Source organism: Agelaius phoeniceus, chromosome 4 (assembly GCF_051311805.1).
Source record: "Agelaius phoeniceus isolate bAgePho1 chromosome 4, bAgePho1.hap1, whole genome shotgun sequence".
Lineage (NCBI taxonomy): Eukaryota > Metazoa > Chordata > Aves > Passeriformes > Icteridae > Agelaius > Agelaius phoeniceus.
In genome coordinates, this window is record NC_135268.1 from 12,967,032 (window position 1) to 12,983,919 (window position 16,888).

Genomic DNA, 16,888 nt, shown 5'->3' on the forward strand with positions numbered 1-16,888 from the left:
GTTTGGGAAGGGGATGCTCAGCAGCTTCTCCCTCTGGCTAAATTCCCTGGCAGTGGAAAGCAAAGCCCTCAGACCTTGATGAAAACAAGAAAATAAACCTGTGACTGGTTGTTGCACCTCTCAGACACAGCCAGCCTGGAAAACTATTGGGCCTGGGAGCATACACAGGGAAGCACAGGCCCTGAACATGCTTAGGATGAGTAAAATTCTTTTTCATCTTTTTGGCACCCAAGAAGCAGCAAATTAGGCTACCTTGGCTAAGAAAAACCACAAACTGAGTTAAAAAACCACCACCCTTCTTCTCTGGAAATAAACTGGGCATTGTGCTGCTGCTGCCAAACTGAGGGAATAAAAGGAGAAGAAAAGCCATCCCCTTCAATTAAAAGTATATAACTCCAAGGGAGTAAATTCCTTTTTCATAAAGGAGGACAGAAATGGGGTGTCAGCTTTCCTGCTCAACCCTGTGCCTGGATCCTCAAAATGAACTACTCTCTCTTACCCTACATTGCAAGGAAGAAGCTATTTTTGGGGATATCCCGGGGTGAAAACAGATTCCTCACCTCTCTGGGACAAGACACCATCCCCAGTGACATGGATGATGTGGACATGGACGATGTGTTTCCATCTGCAGGACTGTTTGCCAGCACGAGCCAAGGCACAGGGCAGCCTAGGGAATAACAGATGCCTTTGGCAAGTGGAAAAAGCACTTTATTCTGGGGGGTAATGCCCTCAGAGGGAGGATGCCTGTGTTCCAGGCAATGCCTTCAAACACCCCTCTCAAATTCCCACCTCAGACCCTCTGGCTTACTGATGGGTTTCTATCCCACACCAGTATAGCAGGGGAAAATGGGGAAAAGCAACCAGGACATGCCCTAAAAAAGGCCCTTTTCCTTCTCTTTTAAAAACCAACAGGGTTAAACCTGCTACCAACTTGTTTCATTTGCAAAACCAGCCAATTCCCATTTTTCCTGAAGGCTCCCACAAGCCTGGCTCAAGTCCACCTCCTCCCATCTCCCTCGCCTCCCTCCCTCCCCCCTGCCCCCCTTTGGCTCCATTTCATCTCAGAGCTATTTTATTTATACAGAAAGAGAAATAGCTGGCATAGCTCCATGGTGTGGAACTTCCCATCCCCTGAGCCCGTTCTGGCTCTCCCACCCTGCCCTCGCCGGCTGGGATCTTCATCCTAGCTTCCAGACTCCCTCTGGCCTCCCTAATGATGCTCTTGTTTGGTGAATATTCCCATGCATCAGCCACCCTTCCAAGCCTGAGTTACCAGAGCGAGTAGCTCCTGGTTGCAGGTGTCAGAAGCCAACTCCAGCCAGGACCACGAAGGAGAAAATCCAAGGAAACCACCCCATTTCCAGCATGGAGGTCCCAGCACACCCCTGGGCTGAGCCTTGCAGAGACAGATGCTGCCCCCTCTGAGGTATAAACAGTACAACATGAGGAGCCTTTCCCTCACTTCCAGCTGGAAATTCAAAAACAGATGGATTCCCTGCAGCCAGGCAGGAGCGACACTGCCCCAGGAGGGGGTGGCTGAACAGAGGTTTAACACAGAACACCCCCACTTCCATCCCAAGTAACACTATTGGAGCAAGCCAAAACCACACCAGAGGCACCAAACCAGCCCAAAACTGGGGACCCCAACCAGCTGAGCCCCTCAGCCCTGCACTGTTCCACTTGCTGCCTCTCCATGTTCCGCAGAGCTTGGCAGGCCCTGCCTTTATTAATAGCTCTGTGACCTTGTGTGCAGCTCCTGAGCCTGCTGGAACTCTACTTTTTTTCCCACAAAGCAGCAATAATCCCTTCTACTCCTGATTCTGGCCTGGAAGGGTGAGCAAGGCAGGATTCCGGGTGCCAGGGAGTAAGGGAGCTTGAGCTGCTGCTTCCATCCCTGGATCATCCCAGTGCCCTGATCCCAGCATCCTTCCTGCTCCCATCAGCTGCACCTCCATGGACAGGGCAGCAAAGCTCCCCAGAGCACCTTCCATCCCATAAAGCAGCTCCTTGCCTGTCTCTATGCCCCCTCCATTGCCTTTTATCCCCTGAAAATGCCATTCCTTTTCCTGCCCTGCCATTTATTCCCTGGTAAAGGGAGTTAAGGGCTCGGTGCCAAGATAAACAGACCAAACAGTGGTTCAGCATTCCCTCAGCATTCCCATTCCCTCGTGCTTTTTCCAGAGGCAAACACCAAAAACAGGGGAACGAAAGGTTAAAATCACCTGGATCCTGTACCATGAATAATTTTCCTTCCCAACACCAAAGCTCAGCTCAACTTAGAATTTTCTTTCAGCCTCCTCTTGTGGTTGGAACCCAAACAAGAATATTTCCAATTAATAACTGGAATAAAATTAGCTTCCCATTTAACAGCAAAGCTGTTTGGTTGTGGACTTGACCAGCACAGTTTTACCATTAGCCACACACTCCAAGGCTACTTGGCCAGAGTTTCCTGGGATAACAACTCCTGCAGGCTGGTGGGAGCCCCACTGGCACTTCTGGGCTTACCTGTGAGCAGGTCTCCATACAGGGAAGGAGGTGGAGTCACCAGGTGCCAACCAAAGCAGCAGGGAGTCTTGCTTGTACCACAGAACAAAAATATGAAAACACAGGAGCTTGTAAAAAATAAAGCACTGATTTTCCTGACAGTGGCTCGGGCCTCACACCTCCCCATATCCAACCATTTTTCAGCACTGAATCATGGTTTAAACTCAGCTGGGAATTTCCAGGGAGTACGTGTGTGAAAGAAGAGCACATCACGCTCAGTGTAGTTTGTTTATTTTAATAGAGACCTTTTTTTACATTTATTTATAGCAGTGAGAAAAGTGCTCCAGAAAAAGATACCCCAGTCAAGGCAAGCTACAATAGCTACCATCCAAATCCTAAATATTCCCTACAGAAAATGGGCACTGCTGGATTAAGAAAAGCTCATTTTACAACAGAACAAGTTAAAAATGAGTAGTTATAACCTGAAGAGGAACCAATCCTTTTTTACATCTTATTACTGTAAAGTATCTGCAAGTGAAATTCACAGAGGACTTCCTGCAATATTTAAGACTGCAAAACAGCTCAGGCAGGATGTTACAAGAGGGTGGAGTTGGGGTTTTTATTTCTTTCAAAAGGCAGCAGTTCTCCCCCCAGTGAAGTTCTACCATGAACAAACACCAAAAAAATCACAGAAAAATGGACCCTGGACTGCTTTATTTCAGTGAAAATCCCAGGCTCAGCCTGATGTGGAGGATGTGCTTCACTTTAGGTACCTAACCAGCAAAATCTAGCTATGTACGAGTCTCAAACCCCACACCACCTCAGCCTTTGCCAGTGAACAGTGTGAAATGAGGAAGAAACAGGGAAAAGTGACTGCAGCTGGCAAAGAAATCTGAGCAGAGGGACAGCAGCGAGTCAGGATGGGTGTCTAGGGGGAAAACGGGGGCTTTGCACCTGGATCTTCCAGCTGCTCATCCCAGCAGGCAGGGCAATTCCCTTGTTTCAAGGGAATTCTGTACACACAGGTGACAGTGCGCAAAGGGAGCCGAGGATGCCACCCCTTCCTGCTGTCCCTGTGGACACTCATCATTCCCAGGAGGCACACACGTCATTCCCAGGGAACACTACATCCCTACACACTGCCCTGTGGATGCTGGCACTAGCCCCAGAGGCCTCTCAAAGCAACCCATTTTCCCCCAGAGCTGCCTCTCCACCTCCCTTCCCCTTCAGCTGCCCCCAAACTCCTCCTGCCGCTGCGCCGGCTGCTCGCCACATCTCCTTGTGCTGCTCCTCTCACCTGCCTCCTCCTTGACACAGCACAGGACTCCTTGAACTGGGAAAACTGGAATTTTTACTGACACAAGAGTTGCTTTGTTCCCAAACCAGTCTCTGCCGGGGCCCGGCTGAGCGCGCCCCAGTCACTGCTCCTCCAAGGACAGCCGGCACCGCCCGTCCTGGGCCGTGTTGTAGGACTCACAGCTCTGGCACTTCATGCCCAGCAGGTGGAACTGCACCGTGGAGCGGGCGTTGCAGTCGTTGCAAAGGATCTGCAGGCACACAGGGGAGGGAGGGAGAGGCTGCAGCACCAGCGGTGGGTGTATATAAACAGCAATGACAACATCCTACGCCTACACGTGACTGCTCCTCAGCATTCCCCACCCCTTGGTCTGACTCCTGATCCAGCACGCATCCCTAGTGCCCTCTGCTGCCAGGAACTCCGAGGCACAGCTCTAGGGAAGTCAGGCAAGGGTGCCCTCTTACCTCCACCATCATGTTCTGGTACTCGGTGGGCATGGGGGTCTGTGCCACCTCGTTGTCCAGCTGGCGCCAGTACCTGGTCATGTCCAAGGCCGAGTGCATGCACAAGGGACACCTGTAGCCTCTGGCAGAAAGAGGGGGACATGTCTCAATCAGAAGGTGAAGTGACACCATGAAACAAGGCTATTGGTAGGGACAAGTTTCACATTGTACTAGGCAAACAAACAGCATGAAGCAGCAAGTTCTGGCAAACAGAATTGGAAATTAAATGCACTTTATCCCTTTAAGTTAGCCCTTCATCCCTTTAGGAGCTCTCTTTAAGTCAGTTGGTGCAGAATTGGCACCAACTCATGATTTTTACCTCTTGAAGCAATATGTTTGGACTAGGGTAATATTGAGAGGAAAGATGCTTGGAAATACTTACTCCTTCAGCATTTCGTCGTAACATGTTCTGAAAATGAAACACAGGTCAGTCAGAAAAACTGAGTTACTGACAGGGAACACACTTGCACTGCACAAAGGGAATAAACCACACAGGTATCCCCACGCCAGAAATTAAAAACATCCCTAGGCCAAGTAACAGGAGAGCTTCACACTGTCAAACCTGACTGAGAAAGAAGACAACCCCCCTAAAGAAAATGCTTCCTGGAGAAGTCTGTCCCCACAACGCAGGTGCCTCAGAAAGCAGCTGTAAGCAGCTGGTACAGACTGAATGCTGCTGAATAAACACCCAACACAATGCAGCAGGTGTTTCCCTTGCTCAGGTGTCTGCTTTACCTGTGAAGAAGGTGACCACACGGCAGAACATGGGCTCCAACACGAGATGTGTGAATATCCTGTTTGGAGGCAAATATAAGACAAAAGAGAAGAAAATCAATTCACACACAGTCAAAAATAGGGGCCACACACAATTATCCCGGAGATGAAAAGAAGCTGCTCACCTCCAAACATATTGGACAGTCCTGCCTGGAGACATTTTCAATACACTTTGCAAATGGAAAAAGAGAAGAAAACATTATTCTGCTGTGTAGTTTTCTGTGTTTTTCTACATTGTAAAACTCCAATAGGTAAAATTTCTTATGTCTTCAATTAGTGGCACTTGTGTTGCTGTTAGGTGAATTTAGAGAAGGAGAACCCACTGCTCTCCCTGTTCCTGTGGCCTCAGATGGGGCTGAGGCACATCCAGCTTCATATTCAAGGCATTCCTTTTTAAGATATGGAGGTAAGTGGTGCATCCTCACCTTGTGCTTTCCTTGGAGACTCAGGCTCAGGCACAAATTACACTTGGAGCAGTGGAAGAAATCCTCCTTGGGGCCAATCCTGTGGAGAGAGGAGTCAGGGCAGGGCCGGTGCCCGCGGAGCCGGGCCCGCTGCCCGCACGCACCTGCAGATGCCGCACTCCTGGCAGTGGTACTGCTTCTTGTCACGGTCAAACAGGTGGCAGATGTCACAGTAGTACTCCCCAAAGAGGCTGCCACAGCCCTCACAGCGCTGCTGGGCCTGAGGGGACACAAATGTCCTGAGTGCTGTGCCTGCTTCCAGGCTCCAAAGGGGTGTGGAGCTCCTGGAGCAAGGCTGGGAGCTAAGAAGCGATCAACAGAGTGGAGAGGACAGGCTGAGGGAGCTGGGCCCTGATAAGGGATGGCTGAGAAGATCTAACCCATGTCTGCAGGGATGTGGAAGGTGACAAGAGGATGTAATCAGCCTCTGTTCCGTGCTGCCCAGAAACAGGCCGAGAGACAATGGGCAGAAGCTGATGCACAGGCAGCTCCACCTGAACAGGAGGAAGAGCTTCCTTCCTGTGGCCTGGAACAGAGAGACTGTGGAGTCTCCCTCACTGGAGATATTCCAGAACCGCCTGGACACAGTCCTGTGCCATATGCTCTCTAATCACAGGGCATCCTGAGTTGGAAAGGGACCCACAAGGTTCACAATGTCCAACACTCAGCCCCGCACAGGAGTGCTCCGAGCATCCCATCAGGTGCCTGACAGCAATGCCCACATGCCTTCTGCCCTGTGCCAGGACTGGGGCCGTGACCCCTTCCTCCGGGAGCCTGTTCCAGTGCCTCTGGGTCAAGAACTTTCTCTACCATCCATCTTAAACCTCCCCTGACACAACACCAGGCCATAACCTCCCGGACGCACCTTCTGCAGGAGCCGGCAGCGGCTGCACTGCACCTCGGACACCCGGAACCGGTCCAGCTGGTGCTCCTCGGCTCCGTCGTGGCACAGCCGGCACGGGTACAGCTTCCCGCAGCACGGGGCCTGCCAACGGAAGGACACGGCATGGAGCGACCACCACCCCTGGCATGGCACGGCACGGCACGGCACGGCCCCCGCTCACTCACCCGCAGCCGGCAGCCCCGCCGGTAGTGCTCGCATCCCTGCTCGCATCCCGCCTCGCGTCCCTCCGATCCCCCCGCCGTGGCCATGGCCGCCGCCGCTGCCCGGTCCCGCTCCACCCCTTCCGCTTCCTCACAGCCGGTTCCGGAGGATTTGGAGGTTTCAGAATGGCTCCCCCAGCTCCCCGGCTGGAAGCCTCGTGTTCCCCTTCTCGCTGAAGCCTGGTTCGAGTGGGAGGGGAGCTCTGGAGATGTCCCAGTCCGAGCTCCCTGCTGAGGCGGGGTCACCCAGAGCAGGTGATACAGGACCGCATTCAGGCGAGTTGGGAATGTCTCCAGAGAGAACTCCACGAGCAATCACAGAATCATAGAAGATTCCAATATTCCAATCATAGAATATTCCAGGAAGGGACCCGTCAGGATCATCGAGTCCAACTCCTGACCCTGCACCCCACCAATCCCACCAGGTGCCTGAGAGTCTTGTCCGAACACTCCCTGAGCTCAGTGATCCCTGCAGGTCCCATCCAACTGAGCAGATTCTGTGAGTTCTTTACATTGAGGTGGAGCACCTTGTGTTTCAGTTTCTGGCCACTGCTCCTTGTCCTGTTGCTGGGCACACCAGAAATCTGGCACCATCCTCTTGACACCCATCTTGGTGATACTTGTATGGATCGAACTTGTATGGATTGATGAGATTCCTGCTGTCTTCTCTTCTCTGGACTGAGCAGGCCCAGCTCCCAGAGTCTCCCCTCCTGAGAGAGATGATCCAGACTCCTCCATCATCTTTGGTCTCTGCTGGACCCTCTCCAGCAGCTCCTTGTCCTTCTTGACCTGTGGAGCCCAGAACTGAACACAGCACTCCAGATGTGGCCTCACTGGGGCCAAGCAGAGGATCACCTCCCTGGACCTGCTGGCCACACTCTTCCCCATGCAAAACCTTCCCCTTAAACCTTTCTCTCCTCCAAAAACTCAACTTTCCCCCAAAAACCTCCACTCTTTCCTCCCCAAACCTTCTTTTCCCCCCTGCATTTGCCCATGGCTACCTGACTGACTGCTGTGGCCAAGTGGAGCATCCACTATGGGGACAGTCAAGCCCAGAATTGGAAGATCTTTTTATTTACAAATGAAATGTACATGTCAAGAGACAGCATAGAGACAAATCCCTAAATACAATGAGCTCAGACAATATTCTCTCATGATCCATGGATGGGAAAGGCTGTATTTTGTGGAAAAATAAGTTCCAAAGTTAATGACACTATGTGGGTTGTGACAGCTATTGGAAAAAAGTTTTGAGCAAGACAGGGACAGCCCAAAACTGACCACAGAGAAACTAAGGCCAAGTAAGCAAAAACTTTCCAAACAGTCAAGTTTTACTGTCCCATTCTCCTAGAGAACCTAAAGGAACAATGAGTTACTGAGACATTCCACGTGCCACCTGCATCACAGCTTAGTATTCCACAGGGATATTCCTTCCTTCACCATCAACACCAGCCAGACAACATAGCCAGGGCAAACACCCCAAAGACAACTGCCCAGATGTGGGGTCAAAAATGTGAAGGGAAAAGGAACCTAAACCAAAGTGACAAGTGCATTAGCGAGGGTTTCAGAGGAACAGCTGCAGATTTGCACATTTAGATATTGTATTTCTTGCACAGATGTTTTCTTCACTGTCAAGGCAAAGGTGCTTTTCGATCCAGATCAGGCAGCCCACTGAAATATGAGAATTTTGACAGCTGCTTTTGTCAGGATTCACTGAAAAACAAACCCTCAGGTGGGCAGCAGCTGAACAAAAGAAAGCCCAGCTTCCTTCAGAGTCCTCCAAAGCAGCTCCTGCCCTTGTCACACACCAATGACCACTACTCTTCTCAGACAAGACCTGGCCCTAAGCCAGAAAGTCAACATTCCAGGGGCTGTTTGCATGCAACAAATCCAGCAGAAAAGGCAGTGCAAGCTCCATCCTTGGCCTGGACCCGAGCCACTTCCGTGGCAGTCTGCTGCACCAACAGGAGTAAGGGATTCTCCTCTCCCCTGCAGACACCTGGCAGCTTTAGCCCCTGGAAACTCAGACGGATTGTTCCCACTGTTCAGTCACCTGCATCAAGAGGAGAAAAGGAGAATGACTCTGGACAGACTAACAAAACACAGAGGTGCTCCCTGGTGAAAGGCTTCCTTTATTTTGCTTTGTTACACATCCTTACCTCACTGAAGCTGTGCACTTACACCTCTGTGCTTCACAGATCAGAAAACTCAAGTTGTTTTTTCTCCTCCCCACATGCAGGCAGCCAGCTTCCCCTTTTTTTCTTGTTCTACCAGCTTGCTCAATCCCCCAGTTCTGTGAGCTGCTTCTTTTCCAGCCCCATTGCCCAGCCCCTCAGCTCAGGAAAATTATTTACTGTGCACAGTAAGCTGTGTACTGTAAGAAGTCTGTCTTGGCTGCATGTCCTGATCAAGAATGTGAAGTATAAAATAAGTTTCCTATTGCACTTCCCATCTCTAGGTGAGTGTTCATGAAACTATCCATTTGGAAGCCCCCAACAGGCTACACAGCAGAAATGCAAGCCCACCTTTTACAGGCAGGTGTGACCATCTCCCCAGGGCTAGTGCTCGACCCTGGGGAAGTTGGCTTCTGATGCATCCAGCATCAAGGTCCCTGACAGCTGTAAATTGAGAAAGAAAGAGACAGGATCAATTTCCAAGTGTAGCGTCAACAGAGAAGACAATCAGAAACAGCCTTCTAAAGACACATGCAATGCCAACACCTAATTCAAAACAAATCTGTTCTTTGGTCAAATCAGGCTTCCAAAATGCTCCCCCAGTGTAAGACTTAAAACCCTGATGCAAATTCTGCTCCTTTAGGTGTCAAACTGGAATTCTGTGGGCCATGCTGTTGAGAAAGTCACCAAAAACCAAAGCAAACCAAACAAGTACAGAGCAGCACAAACCACTTTATTGCCTTGCTACCTGCTGTGAAGGCAGACTTGAGTTATGAAGGTCGATAGCAGCGAGGGAGGGGATTCGGGACTCTGCAAACATTCTATTTTCCTTCTTCAAAAATCTGGGATGCTGAGCTGCAAAACACAACCAAGGCGAGCCATGTTTAGGGAGTGAGGGCTGACACACTGCTTCTTGACACTTGTTGGGTGCCCAGGTTCTATTTAGAGGAGCTCAAAGTTCCTACCTTCCGCTCCCCTCAACTCAGGGAGATGATTTAGTTCTGGCAAACGTACATTTGTCTTGAGAAATTCCCATTTCTTCTTACTTGCCTGAAGGATAGGTTTTTCATTAGTAACCTATAGTCAAGGGCATATGGAGCAGTTCATGAAAATATAGACAAAAATAAAACTATTTTCAAGCTTAAAAAAAGCAGTGGCACAGCAATGCTCTGATGTAGCTGGAATTTGTCCAAGAGTGAGACTAAAGAATTTGATGTGTGTGAAGGAATTCAACCTGCTCTAGTGCTTTTTACACAAAAGCAATGAAAAAGCTAGAGAAAAATAAAAACAATCATCTAAGTGAGGCTGCTTTTGGAGAGATAAAATACAGCCCTTGGAGAATGGCTGGGATTAGTTATCTGGAAAAAGGCAAGTGTTCCTGGCTGGCACAGTAATCATCATGCCCAGGTAGTGAGAGAAAAGGAAAACTTTCCATTTCACTTGTTTTCCTTATCAATTTTTAATGCAGTTATGACATGACTAAGTAAAGCCCTGGCCACATTAAATCCAAACCCTCGGTTCTGCTTCAGTAGCACAGCACACATGGTCTATCGCTCCTGACCAAGCAGGAGGCCGTGGATATATTCCAAATCTCACAGATATCCTGTGCTGGACTGCTCCCCTCATTTAAAATTGCTTTCTGACATAAAATATATTTTATCTAAGAACTGTTAGTGAGGGATAATGAACGAAAAATCTGCAAGGAAAAAGGGGTAACAAAACCAGTAGTATTTCTAGTATTCTAGTATTTCTAGTATTTTTAGCAGGGAGTTATGGTGAAAGATGGACCAGATGGAGTTCCTGAGAATACAACACACGATTGAATTAATTTTTGCTTCGCCAAGGAGGACAGACAGACAGACGACTCACCGGTGTCAGGCTGACATTGCAACGCCCCACTGGAGAAGGCTTCCGTGCCTTTAGCAAGGGGTTCAAGTAGCTTTTACTCTTTTCATCAAGTCTGTAATCAGAAATGCCCCACAGCTGGTATGAGCTGGGCTGACACAGCCAATATAAAGCACCAAATGCAAGGTGTCCCAAACCCTGCATCCTGTGCTCCCACATTGTCACCCTGCCCCTCCCAGGACATCCCAGGAATGATGGATAGGAGCTCCCCTAGCTCTGCTCCCTTACCTGTAATTAAGGCTCCCAGGCCCAGACCCCATCCCAAATGTAGGAGAGAAGTTCTGGTTGATGGGAGGGATAAATGTGCCCAGGCTCTTGGAATAGTCCAAGTTGCTGCTGGAATCTTTCAGGTTGGTCTGAGGGCTCAAATTCAATGGCTGGATTGTGTTGTCATAGAGGAAGCTGAGCTTGGAGGATCGATCTGCTTTGTCTGCATCAGCTTTAGAGGGCTTGGTCTTTATCAGTTTCCCATCTTTGCTCCTTGGGCCTATGCTGAAATCCTGTTTGGGAAGATAAACATCATCTTTCCTTACAGTCATGGTTTAAAAAGCAGTTTACAGCAGTGCATGCAGGGAAAAAAAAACATGTCAGAAGCCTACACATGCATGATTCTGCAAGAATCTAATGGAGACGGAATTGGTTTTGTTAGAAAATCTCTGCTTTCCATCAAACAGGAGAAAACTTGTCAGGGTTCCAGCACTCTCTGTAAATAAGTCACTTGAGACCGGAATCAGAAATGATACAGGAAAACCAGCTGTATCCTGTGTCTCTTCTGAAGAAATTAAATAAAAACTCATCTCAATGTCACCTCAAAGTCACTCTGAAGCATCCTTGGTATCCAGTTGAAAGGAAAATTTTTAATTTTGATGACAGGGCTTTAAAACAGGTTACCAGCAGCATAAAGCATGACTTATGCTTCCCAACTGATTCCCCTCCAGCTCTATATTGCCAGGAACTGCACCACTGTGTGGTTCACCTGAAAGGGACTGGCCCAAGAGCCCCCTGCACACTCCCAAACTATTTCCTAGGAATTTAAACTGCTGCACCTATTTTAAAAACAATTATTTAAAACATGAGAAAAAACCCGAAAACAATACAGGTTTGGAAAACACAGATGGACCAACCTGGACACTGATGATTTTTCTTTCTTCTGAAACATCATCTTTGTCCCTTTTATTGATTTTAGATTTTTTTTTGAACTGATGGTCTCTGGCATCTTTCTGGATTATTTGTTTAAGCTCCTGAGTAAATCTACATTCCATATAAGGAGAAAAGAAAGAAACAAATAATAAAAGGGCTTCTGTTTATCTTAATAGCATCATCAGTTGTTAAGCCCAGGCTCCTATAGACTTTTAAACAGTCAAACAAACTGTGCCTTTTAACTAATGAGAAGACAAATGTAATGTATACATTAAATAAAATCTTATGCACACATTTTTCACAATACAGCAATAAAGCAATAAAATACAGCAACACAGCAATAAAAAATAAATCTGCACCAGTTTGGGGCAGATGCAGTGAGTGAACACAGTGTAAGACCGTACTACCCAATGTGAGGTGACACTGATTAATTAATGTCACAACAAGGTAAATGTGCCACTGCAATGTGTTCCCTTCCAACTCTATTTTCAGGAAGGTCAAGCCAAAACAAACTGAGGCATTCAGCAGCTGTGAGCTCTGCAAACCCAGCAGTGTGCAGTCTCCAAGCACAACTGCTTCACTTCTTTCTAACCTGAGCCTGCAGTGAGCAGGAAAGGAGCTCTTACCTCTCAGCAAAGCCGTCCTTGTTGAAGAAATCACCCTGCAGGAGTTGGGCGCACGACGGTCTCTTGTCTGGGTCAATCTGCAAGCACTCCTGTCAAACCAGCAGGAGGACAAAAACACAGCAGGAATTAAACCAAGGCTTTGGCATGAGGAAAAGATCCCTGCAGTGACCCCTTTGGCCCTGCAGGGCTGGGTGTCCCCATCACCCTGGACTGGAGCTCTGGGATCCCCCACCAAGCTGCCAACCCAAGCTGCTCATTGCCTGGGGAGCTGAGAGAAGGGCACTTCAACATCCCTGTGCTCAGCTGTGTGAGGTGGAGGGCAGGGAAACAGAGGAACACACAGCAAACACTCAGTTAATTACCTTGGCTAATTCCAGCGCTGCAGCAGGGAGCTTGGGATAGCGTTTCTCCAGGGATTCGAGCTCCTTCACCTCGGGCAACTTCATGCCGGCAAAGAGGGGGTTTTTATAGAATAACTCCTGTTGTCTTGGAATTAAGTTACCTAGAATCAGGCAAACAGGTAGAAAATACAGGACAGTCAAACATGTGAGAGGCTGAAATGCTAGTTGGGGCTACAGTCTGGCTTGTTATCTTTCCACCCATCAAAACAAATCTGAGCCCTTCACTCCTGAGCAAGCCCCAGGGGCTCTTCTTACCCAGGCACTTGGTGATATGGTAGAGCTGGTCAATGTCTGAGTCTCCAGGGAAAAGGGCCTCTCCTGTAAGCATTTCTGTTATCAGGGAGCCAACAGCCCACACGTCCACAGGCCTGGGGAGAAAAACCACCAGCACCCCAGCTCAGCACAGCTCCATGGCTCCAAAGGCTGAGGCAGGGATGGAGCACCCCCTGCAAGGTCCCCAGAGCCCTTGCCAGGCTGGCAGGCCAGGCTCACCTGCCATATTTGCTGTCCCCCACCAGCAGCTCTGGGGCTCTGTACCAGCGGGTGGCCACATAGTCTGTGTAAGCTTCCCCAGAAGTGGCCAAGGGCCGGGCAAACCCGAAGTCGCAGAGTTTCACAACTCCTGATTGGGAAACCAGGATGTTCTCTGGCTTAATATCCCGATGGATTATCTGCACAGAGAGAAGGAAGTCAGGCAACCTCCCTGTGTGTACATAGCAAACTGATTGGCTCAGCAAGAAGTGCATCTTTCTCATATTCAAGTAGAAAATTACAGGCAAACACAGAACCACTACTTTCAGACACATTTATTTTATGTATCTCTTTTTCCTTTCTATTTCTCTAAGTTCAAATACATACAAATACAAAAAACCACACTTCTATTCTAATATATCTATTGATTGTAGCTGCAGAGCTGATTTCTTGTAGATACTTACATTATGGCTGTGACAAAAGGCAATTGCTCTCATAATCTGAAACAAGTATTTCCGAACCCTCTCGAAGTCCAGTCCATTGGGAGAGTCCTCGAGGTCATTGAGCACCGTGTGATCCACAAACTCAAACACCAGGTACCACCTCTTCTTCCTCTTACACACATCCAACAGGTTCACCAGGTTCTCGTGCCTCAGTTGCTGTCAAAAAACAGGGAATGTTTAGTGAGGGAAAACACTTACTAAAAGCTATAAAGGGAAATTAAAAAAAAAAAATTTTGCAGTTAACTTTTTTCACTGCAGCCCAGCTGGGACAGTACCAAAAAATGCAACTTGAATAAAAAGAGGAAGAAAAAGCAGCCGTGTTTTCCAGTTATTTTGTCATGTATACTTTTGTTTATTTTGTGTCCCCAGCAGACAAGACTCCACCTCCCATTTGTTACACATTTATCACACACCAACACAAAAGGCCATGCTACAGAGCACAGTTATTTATTAGCTGGAACCTGGCAGGGAAACATCCCCAGAGGCTGCCTAGAGGCAGCAGCATAGCCCAGGGGTGGGACACAGGAAGATGCAAAAGGACTGCAGAGCACAGGGAATGGTAGGGGAAACTCTGCCAGGGCAGAGGCAGTGCCAGCCAGCCTGCATCTGTGCCTGCCCAGATTTCTTAGAAGGTCTGACAAGAGAAGACTTTTTAAAGGGTAACCAGTAAGAGAAAAAGCTCTTTTCCCAAGAATGATTTGTTCCCCACACAGGAGACCCAAGGAGGTTTTTGCTGTTTTCAGACACAATTCAATTTCTGCCCAAACTCGAAGAGAAAAAAAAAAAATTAAACCCAAAGATGGACAGGGAACAAGGGAAGGAACTACAAAGAGAATAAACCTCCAGGTATTTATTTCCCCTGTGAGAGGCCACCCTTCCTGAGCTGCATATGCAAACATTCCCCTTGCAAAGGATCCATCCACCCAGGAAAAGCAGTTAATTCCCAGCACACCTGGGTGCTGCTCAGTAACTCAGGAACTCAGAGCAGGAACAATCCAAGCTCACGGAGATCCACTTCAGAAGGGTTTGAAGGGATAATGCTTGGAGCTGCATGCATTTCTATTAATTCCAATTCTGTAGCTCTTGCAGTAAAGGCAAACACCACTTTTTTTCCCCTCTTCAGTGCACAGGAACTGTAAGCTGGCAGATTTAGGAAGAGATGCTTGTGGCAGACAAAAGGACAGGACCCAGGTTTGCCAGTATTCCCACCTCTGGAGCACCCCACATCACAGAAGTAGCCTGGAAATAAGGTTTTCCTTCTTTTTTTTTTCACCAAACAGATCATCTGGGTCCCAATGTTCCAAACTCCCACATGTGCCCATGCAGAGGGACAAGCACTGCACATGGGACAAACATTCCTGTGGGGCAAGGGAAGCTCCTCAGGACAACCCATGGCAGTGCCTCACCACCTGACAAGGAATCATTTTTTCCTGATATGCAGTCAAAAGCTGCTCTCTTTCAGTCTGAATCCATTCCCCCTCGTCCATCCCCACAACAGCAACACCAGGCAAATCCCACACTCCAGCAACAAAGGACACAGTGCACACATGGTTCAGGGAATCCCACAGCAGTTCTTCCTGCCAGGAAGGTGCCATGGATAGAAAAAAAAAAAAGGAAAACTTTCCTACAAGCGTTTTCCTGTCTCAGGTGACCCCGGCAGCCCCCAGCCCGTTTAGGGTCACACTCCCAGGCTTTGGAAGGTCAGCGTTTCTTCTATTTCCAGCAAATCCACAGCAGGAAAGGCCAGGCATTTGGGACAGGGGGACAGCCACCACCAGGAGGCAACAGAGACCGCACCGTCCCCTGGCAACGCCAGAACATCCCAGGATCCGCCAGGTGCGTCCAGCCCGGCGCTCAGGCCAAGGGAGCAGCGGCTCCGCCAGGCCACAGCCCGGAGGGTTCCATTAAATCCAGCACCTGGAAATCCCAGCAGGGCCCAGGCGAGTCTCCCTCGGCCTGGGTTGTGTCGGTGACACTTTGTGAATGCTGTGCGGGGAAGCCGAAGGAGTTTGAACACAAAAAACGCTTTGCAATTTAAGCACGAGATTGCTAGAAAAAAAGGCGGTGCCGCCGGCCTCACCTTGAGCAGTTTGATTTCCCTCAGGGCGATTTTCCTCACCGCCGCGTCGTCCTCGCTCTCAAGGAACTTCTTGACGGCCACGATCTGCCCGCTTTCCCTGTTCCTGCACTTGGTCACCATCCCGTAGCTGCCTTCCCCCACCAGCCCCAGCACCTGGTACTTGTCCATGGCGGTGGCGGCAGGGCGGGAGGGCCCGGGCCCTGCGGCAGGGCCGGGCCGGGACACGGGGACAGCACCGGGATGGCGACACCGCGGCCGCCGCCGGCTCCCACCCAACGCGACCGCGTTACCGCGGCAACGGTCCGCCGTAAAGCGCGGCCGCGCCCCGCCTGTCGCGAAAGGCGGCCGGAAGCTCGCTCGGCTCTTAAAAAGGCCTCATAAAATGTTTTGAGGATGAAATGTTATAAAGGTTGCTTTTTAAAAGCCGCTAGGGCTTTAAAAAGCGTACTAAGCAACCTCATCTCGTGTGCGGTGGGCTGAGTGTTAAAAACCCAGCCTGAATCCACACAATGAGGGCTCCATGTGCAGATGGGAGGCTGTGGATGTTGCTAAAGATCAGTGGTCTATAATTTGGTTTTAGTTCATTTTACAAACTTGTCTGCACGTGCTATTTGCAATGTAACACCGTGCATGAACCTGCTCCCTTTGAGGGGAAGGAAAGCTGAAGCATCCCTGTGGGTTTACTCATATTTTCAGCCAATACATTCTTAATCCAGCATCCCCTTGCTCCTTCTTCCATCCTGTGATGGATGTAGCAACCCACGGTCTGGCCTTCTGCTAACACTGACTTCTCATGTTCTGGGCAGCAGTGGCAAAGCAGGACATGTGCAGGAAAACAGCTCCAGGAACAAACTGTAGAAACAAAGGCATTCCAGGAGGATATTCCCAAGATTCCCACCTCAGTTTGGTGGCCCCTCTGTCACAGCTAAGGGCACTGTGGAAAGAAAGGTGTTCCATGATGCATA

The 16,888-nt window shown here is 49.2% G+C and overlaps 2 protein-coding genes across 3 annotated transcripts; both read right to left on the minus strand.

Moving 5' to 3' along the window:
* Positions 1–2,763: 2,763 nt before the first annotated feature.
* On the minus strand, positions 2,764–6,736 carry RCHY1 (ring finger and CHY zinc finger domain containing 1). Its single transcript, XM_054633083.2, has 9 exons — positions 6,591–6,736; positions 6,388–6,507; positions 5,627–5,742; positions 5,484–5,562; positions 5,184–5,228; positions 5,020–5,078; positions 4,667–4,693; positions 4,246–4,366; positions 2,764–4,031 (listed from the first exon to the last, which is right to left on the minus strand). The coding sequence occupies exons 1-9, from the start codon at positions 6,672–6,674 to the stop codon at positions 3,903–3,905; spliced, it is 780 nt and encodes a 259-aa protein (XP_054489058.1). The 5' UTR covers positions 6,675–6,736; the 3' UTR covers positions 2,764–3,902.
* Positions 6,737–7,681: 945 nt separating this feature from the next.
* CDKL2 (cyclin dependent kinase like 2) lies at positions 7,682–16,230 on the minus strand. 2 transcript variants are annotated; one of them, XM_054632690.2, is made up of 13 exons: positions 15,924–16,230; positions 13,805–13,999; positions 13,362–13,540; positions 13,125–13,237; positions 12,831–12,970; positions 12,469–12,557; positions 11,827–11,953; positions 10,931–11,202; positions 10,667–10,757; positions 9,763–9,874; positions 9,546–9,652; positions 9,149–9,241; positions 7,682–8,676 (listed from the first exon to the last, which is right to left on the minus strand). In XM_054632690.2, exons 1-12 carry the CDS (start codon positions 16,089–16,091, stop codon positions 9,182–9,184), a joined length of 1,653 nt encoding a protein of 550 aa, XP_054488665.2. In that variant the 5' UTR covers positions 16,092–16,230; the 3' UTR covers positions 7,682–8,676; positions 9,149–9,181. The 2 variants fall into 2 exon arrangements, with proteins under 2 accessions (XP_054488665.2, XP_054488666.2); XM_054632691.2 differs by having other exon boundaries at positions 9,763–9,847; positions 15,924–16,229.
* Positions 16,231–16,888: the final 658 nt, after the last annotated feature.

Excerpts from the sequence above, each read along its gene's own strand:
- RCHY1 (XM_054633083.2), bottom strand. The coding sequence starts at position 6,674 with ATGGCCACGGCGGGGGGATCGGAGGGACGCGAGGCGGGATGCGAGCAG. Across the intron at positions 5,079-5,183 it reads ACTGTCCAATATGTTTGGAG|GATATTCACACATCTCGTGT; the intron begins GTGAGCAGCTTC and ends GCCTCCAAACAG. Across the intron at positions 4,032-4,245 it reads ACCAGAACATGATGGTGGAG|ATCCTTTGCAACGACTGCAA; the intron begins GTAAGAGGGCAC and ends GTGTGCCTGCAG.
- CDKL2 (XM_054632690.2), bottom strand. The coding sequence starts at position 16,091 with ATGGACAAGTACCAGGTGCTGGGGCTGGTGGGGGAAGGCAGCTACGGG. Across the intron at positions 10,758-10,930 it reads CCTGGGAGCCTTAATTACAG|ACTTGATGAAAAGAGTAAAA; the intron begins GTAAGGGAGCAG and ends TTCTGATTACAG. Across the intron at positions 9,653-9,762 it reads TGAGTTGAGGGGAGCGGAAG|CTCAGCATCCCAGATTTTTG; the intron begins GTAGGAACTTTG and ends TGTGTTTTGCAG.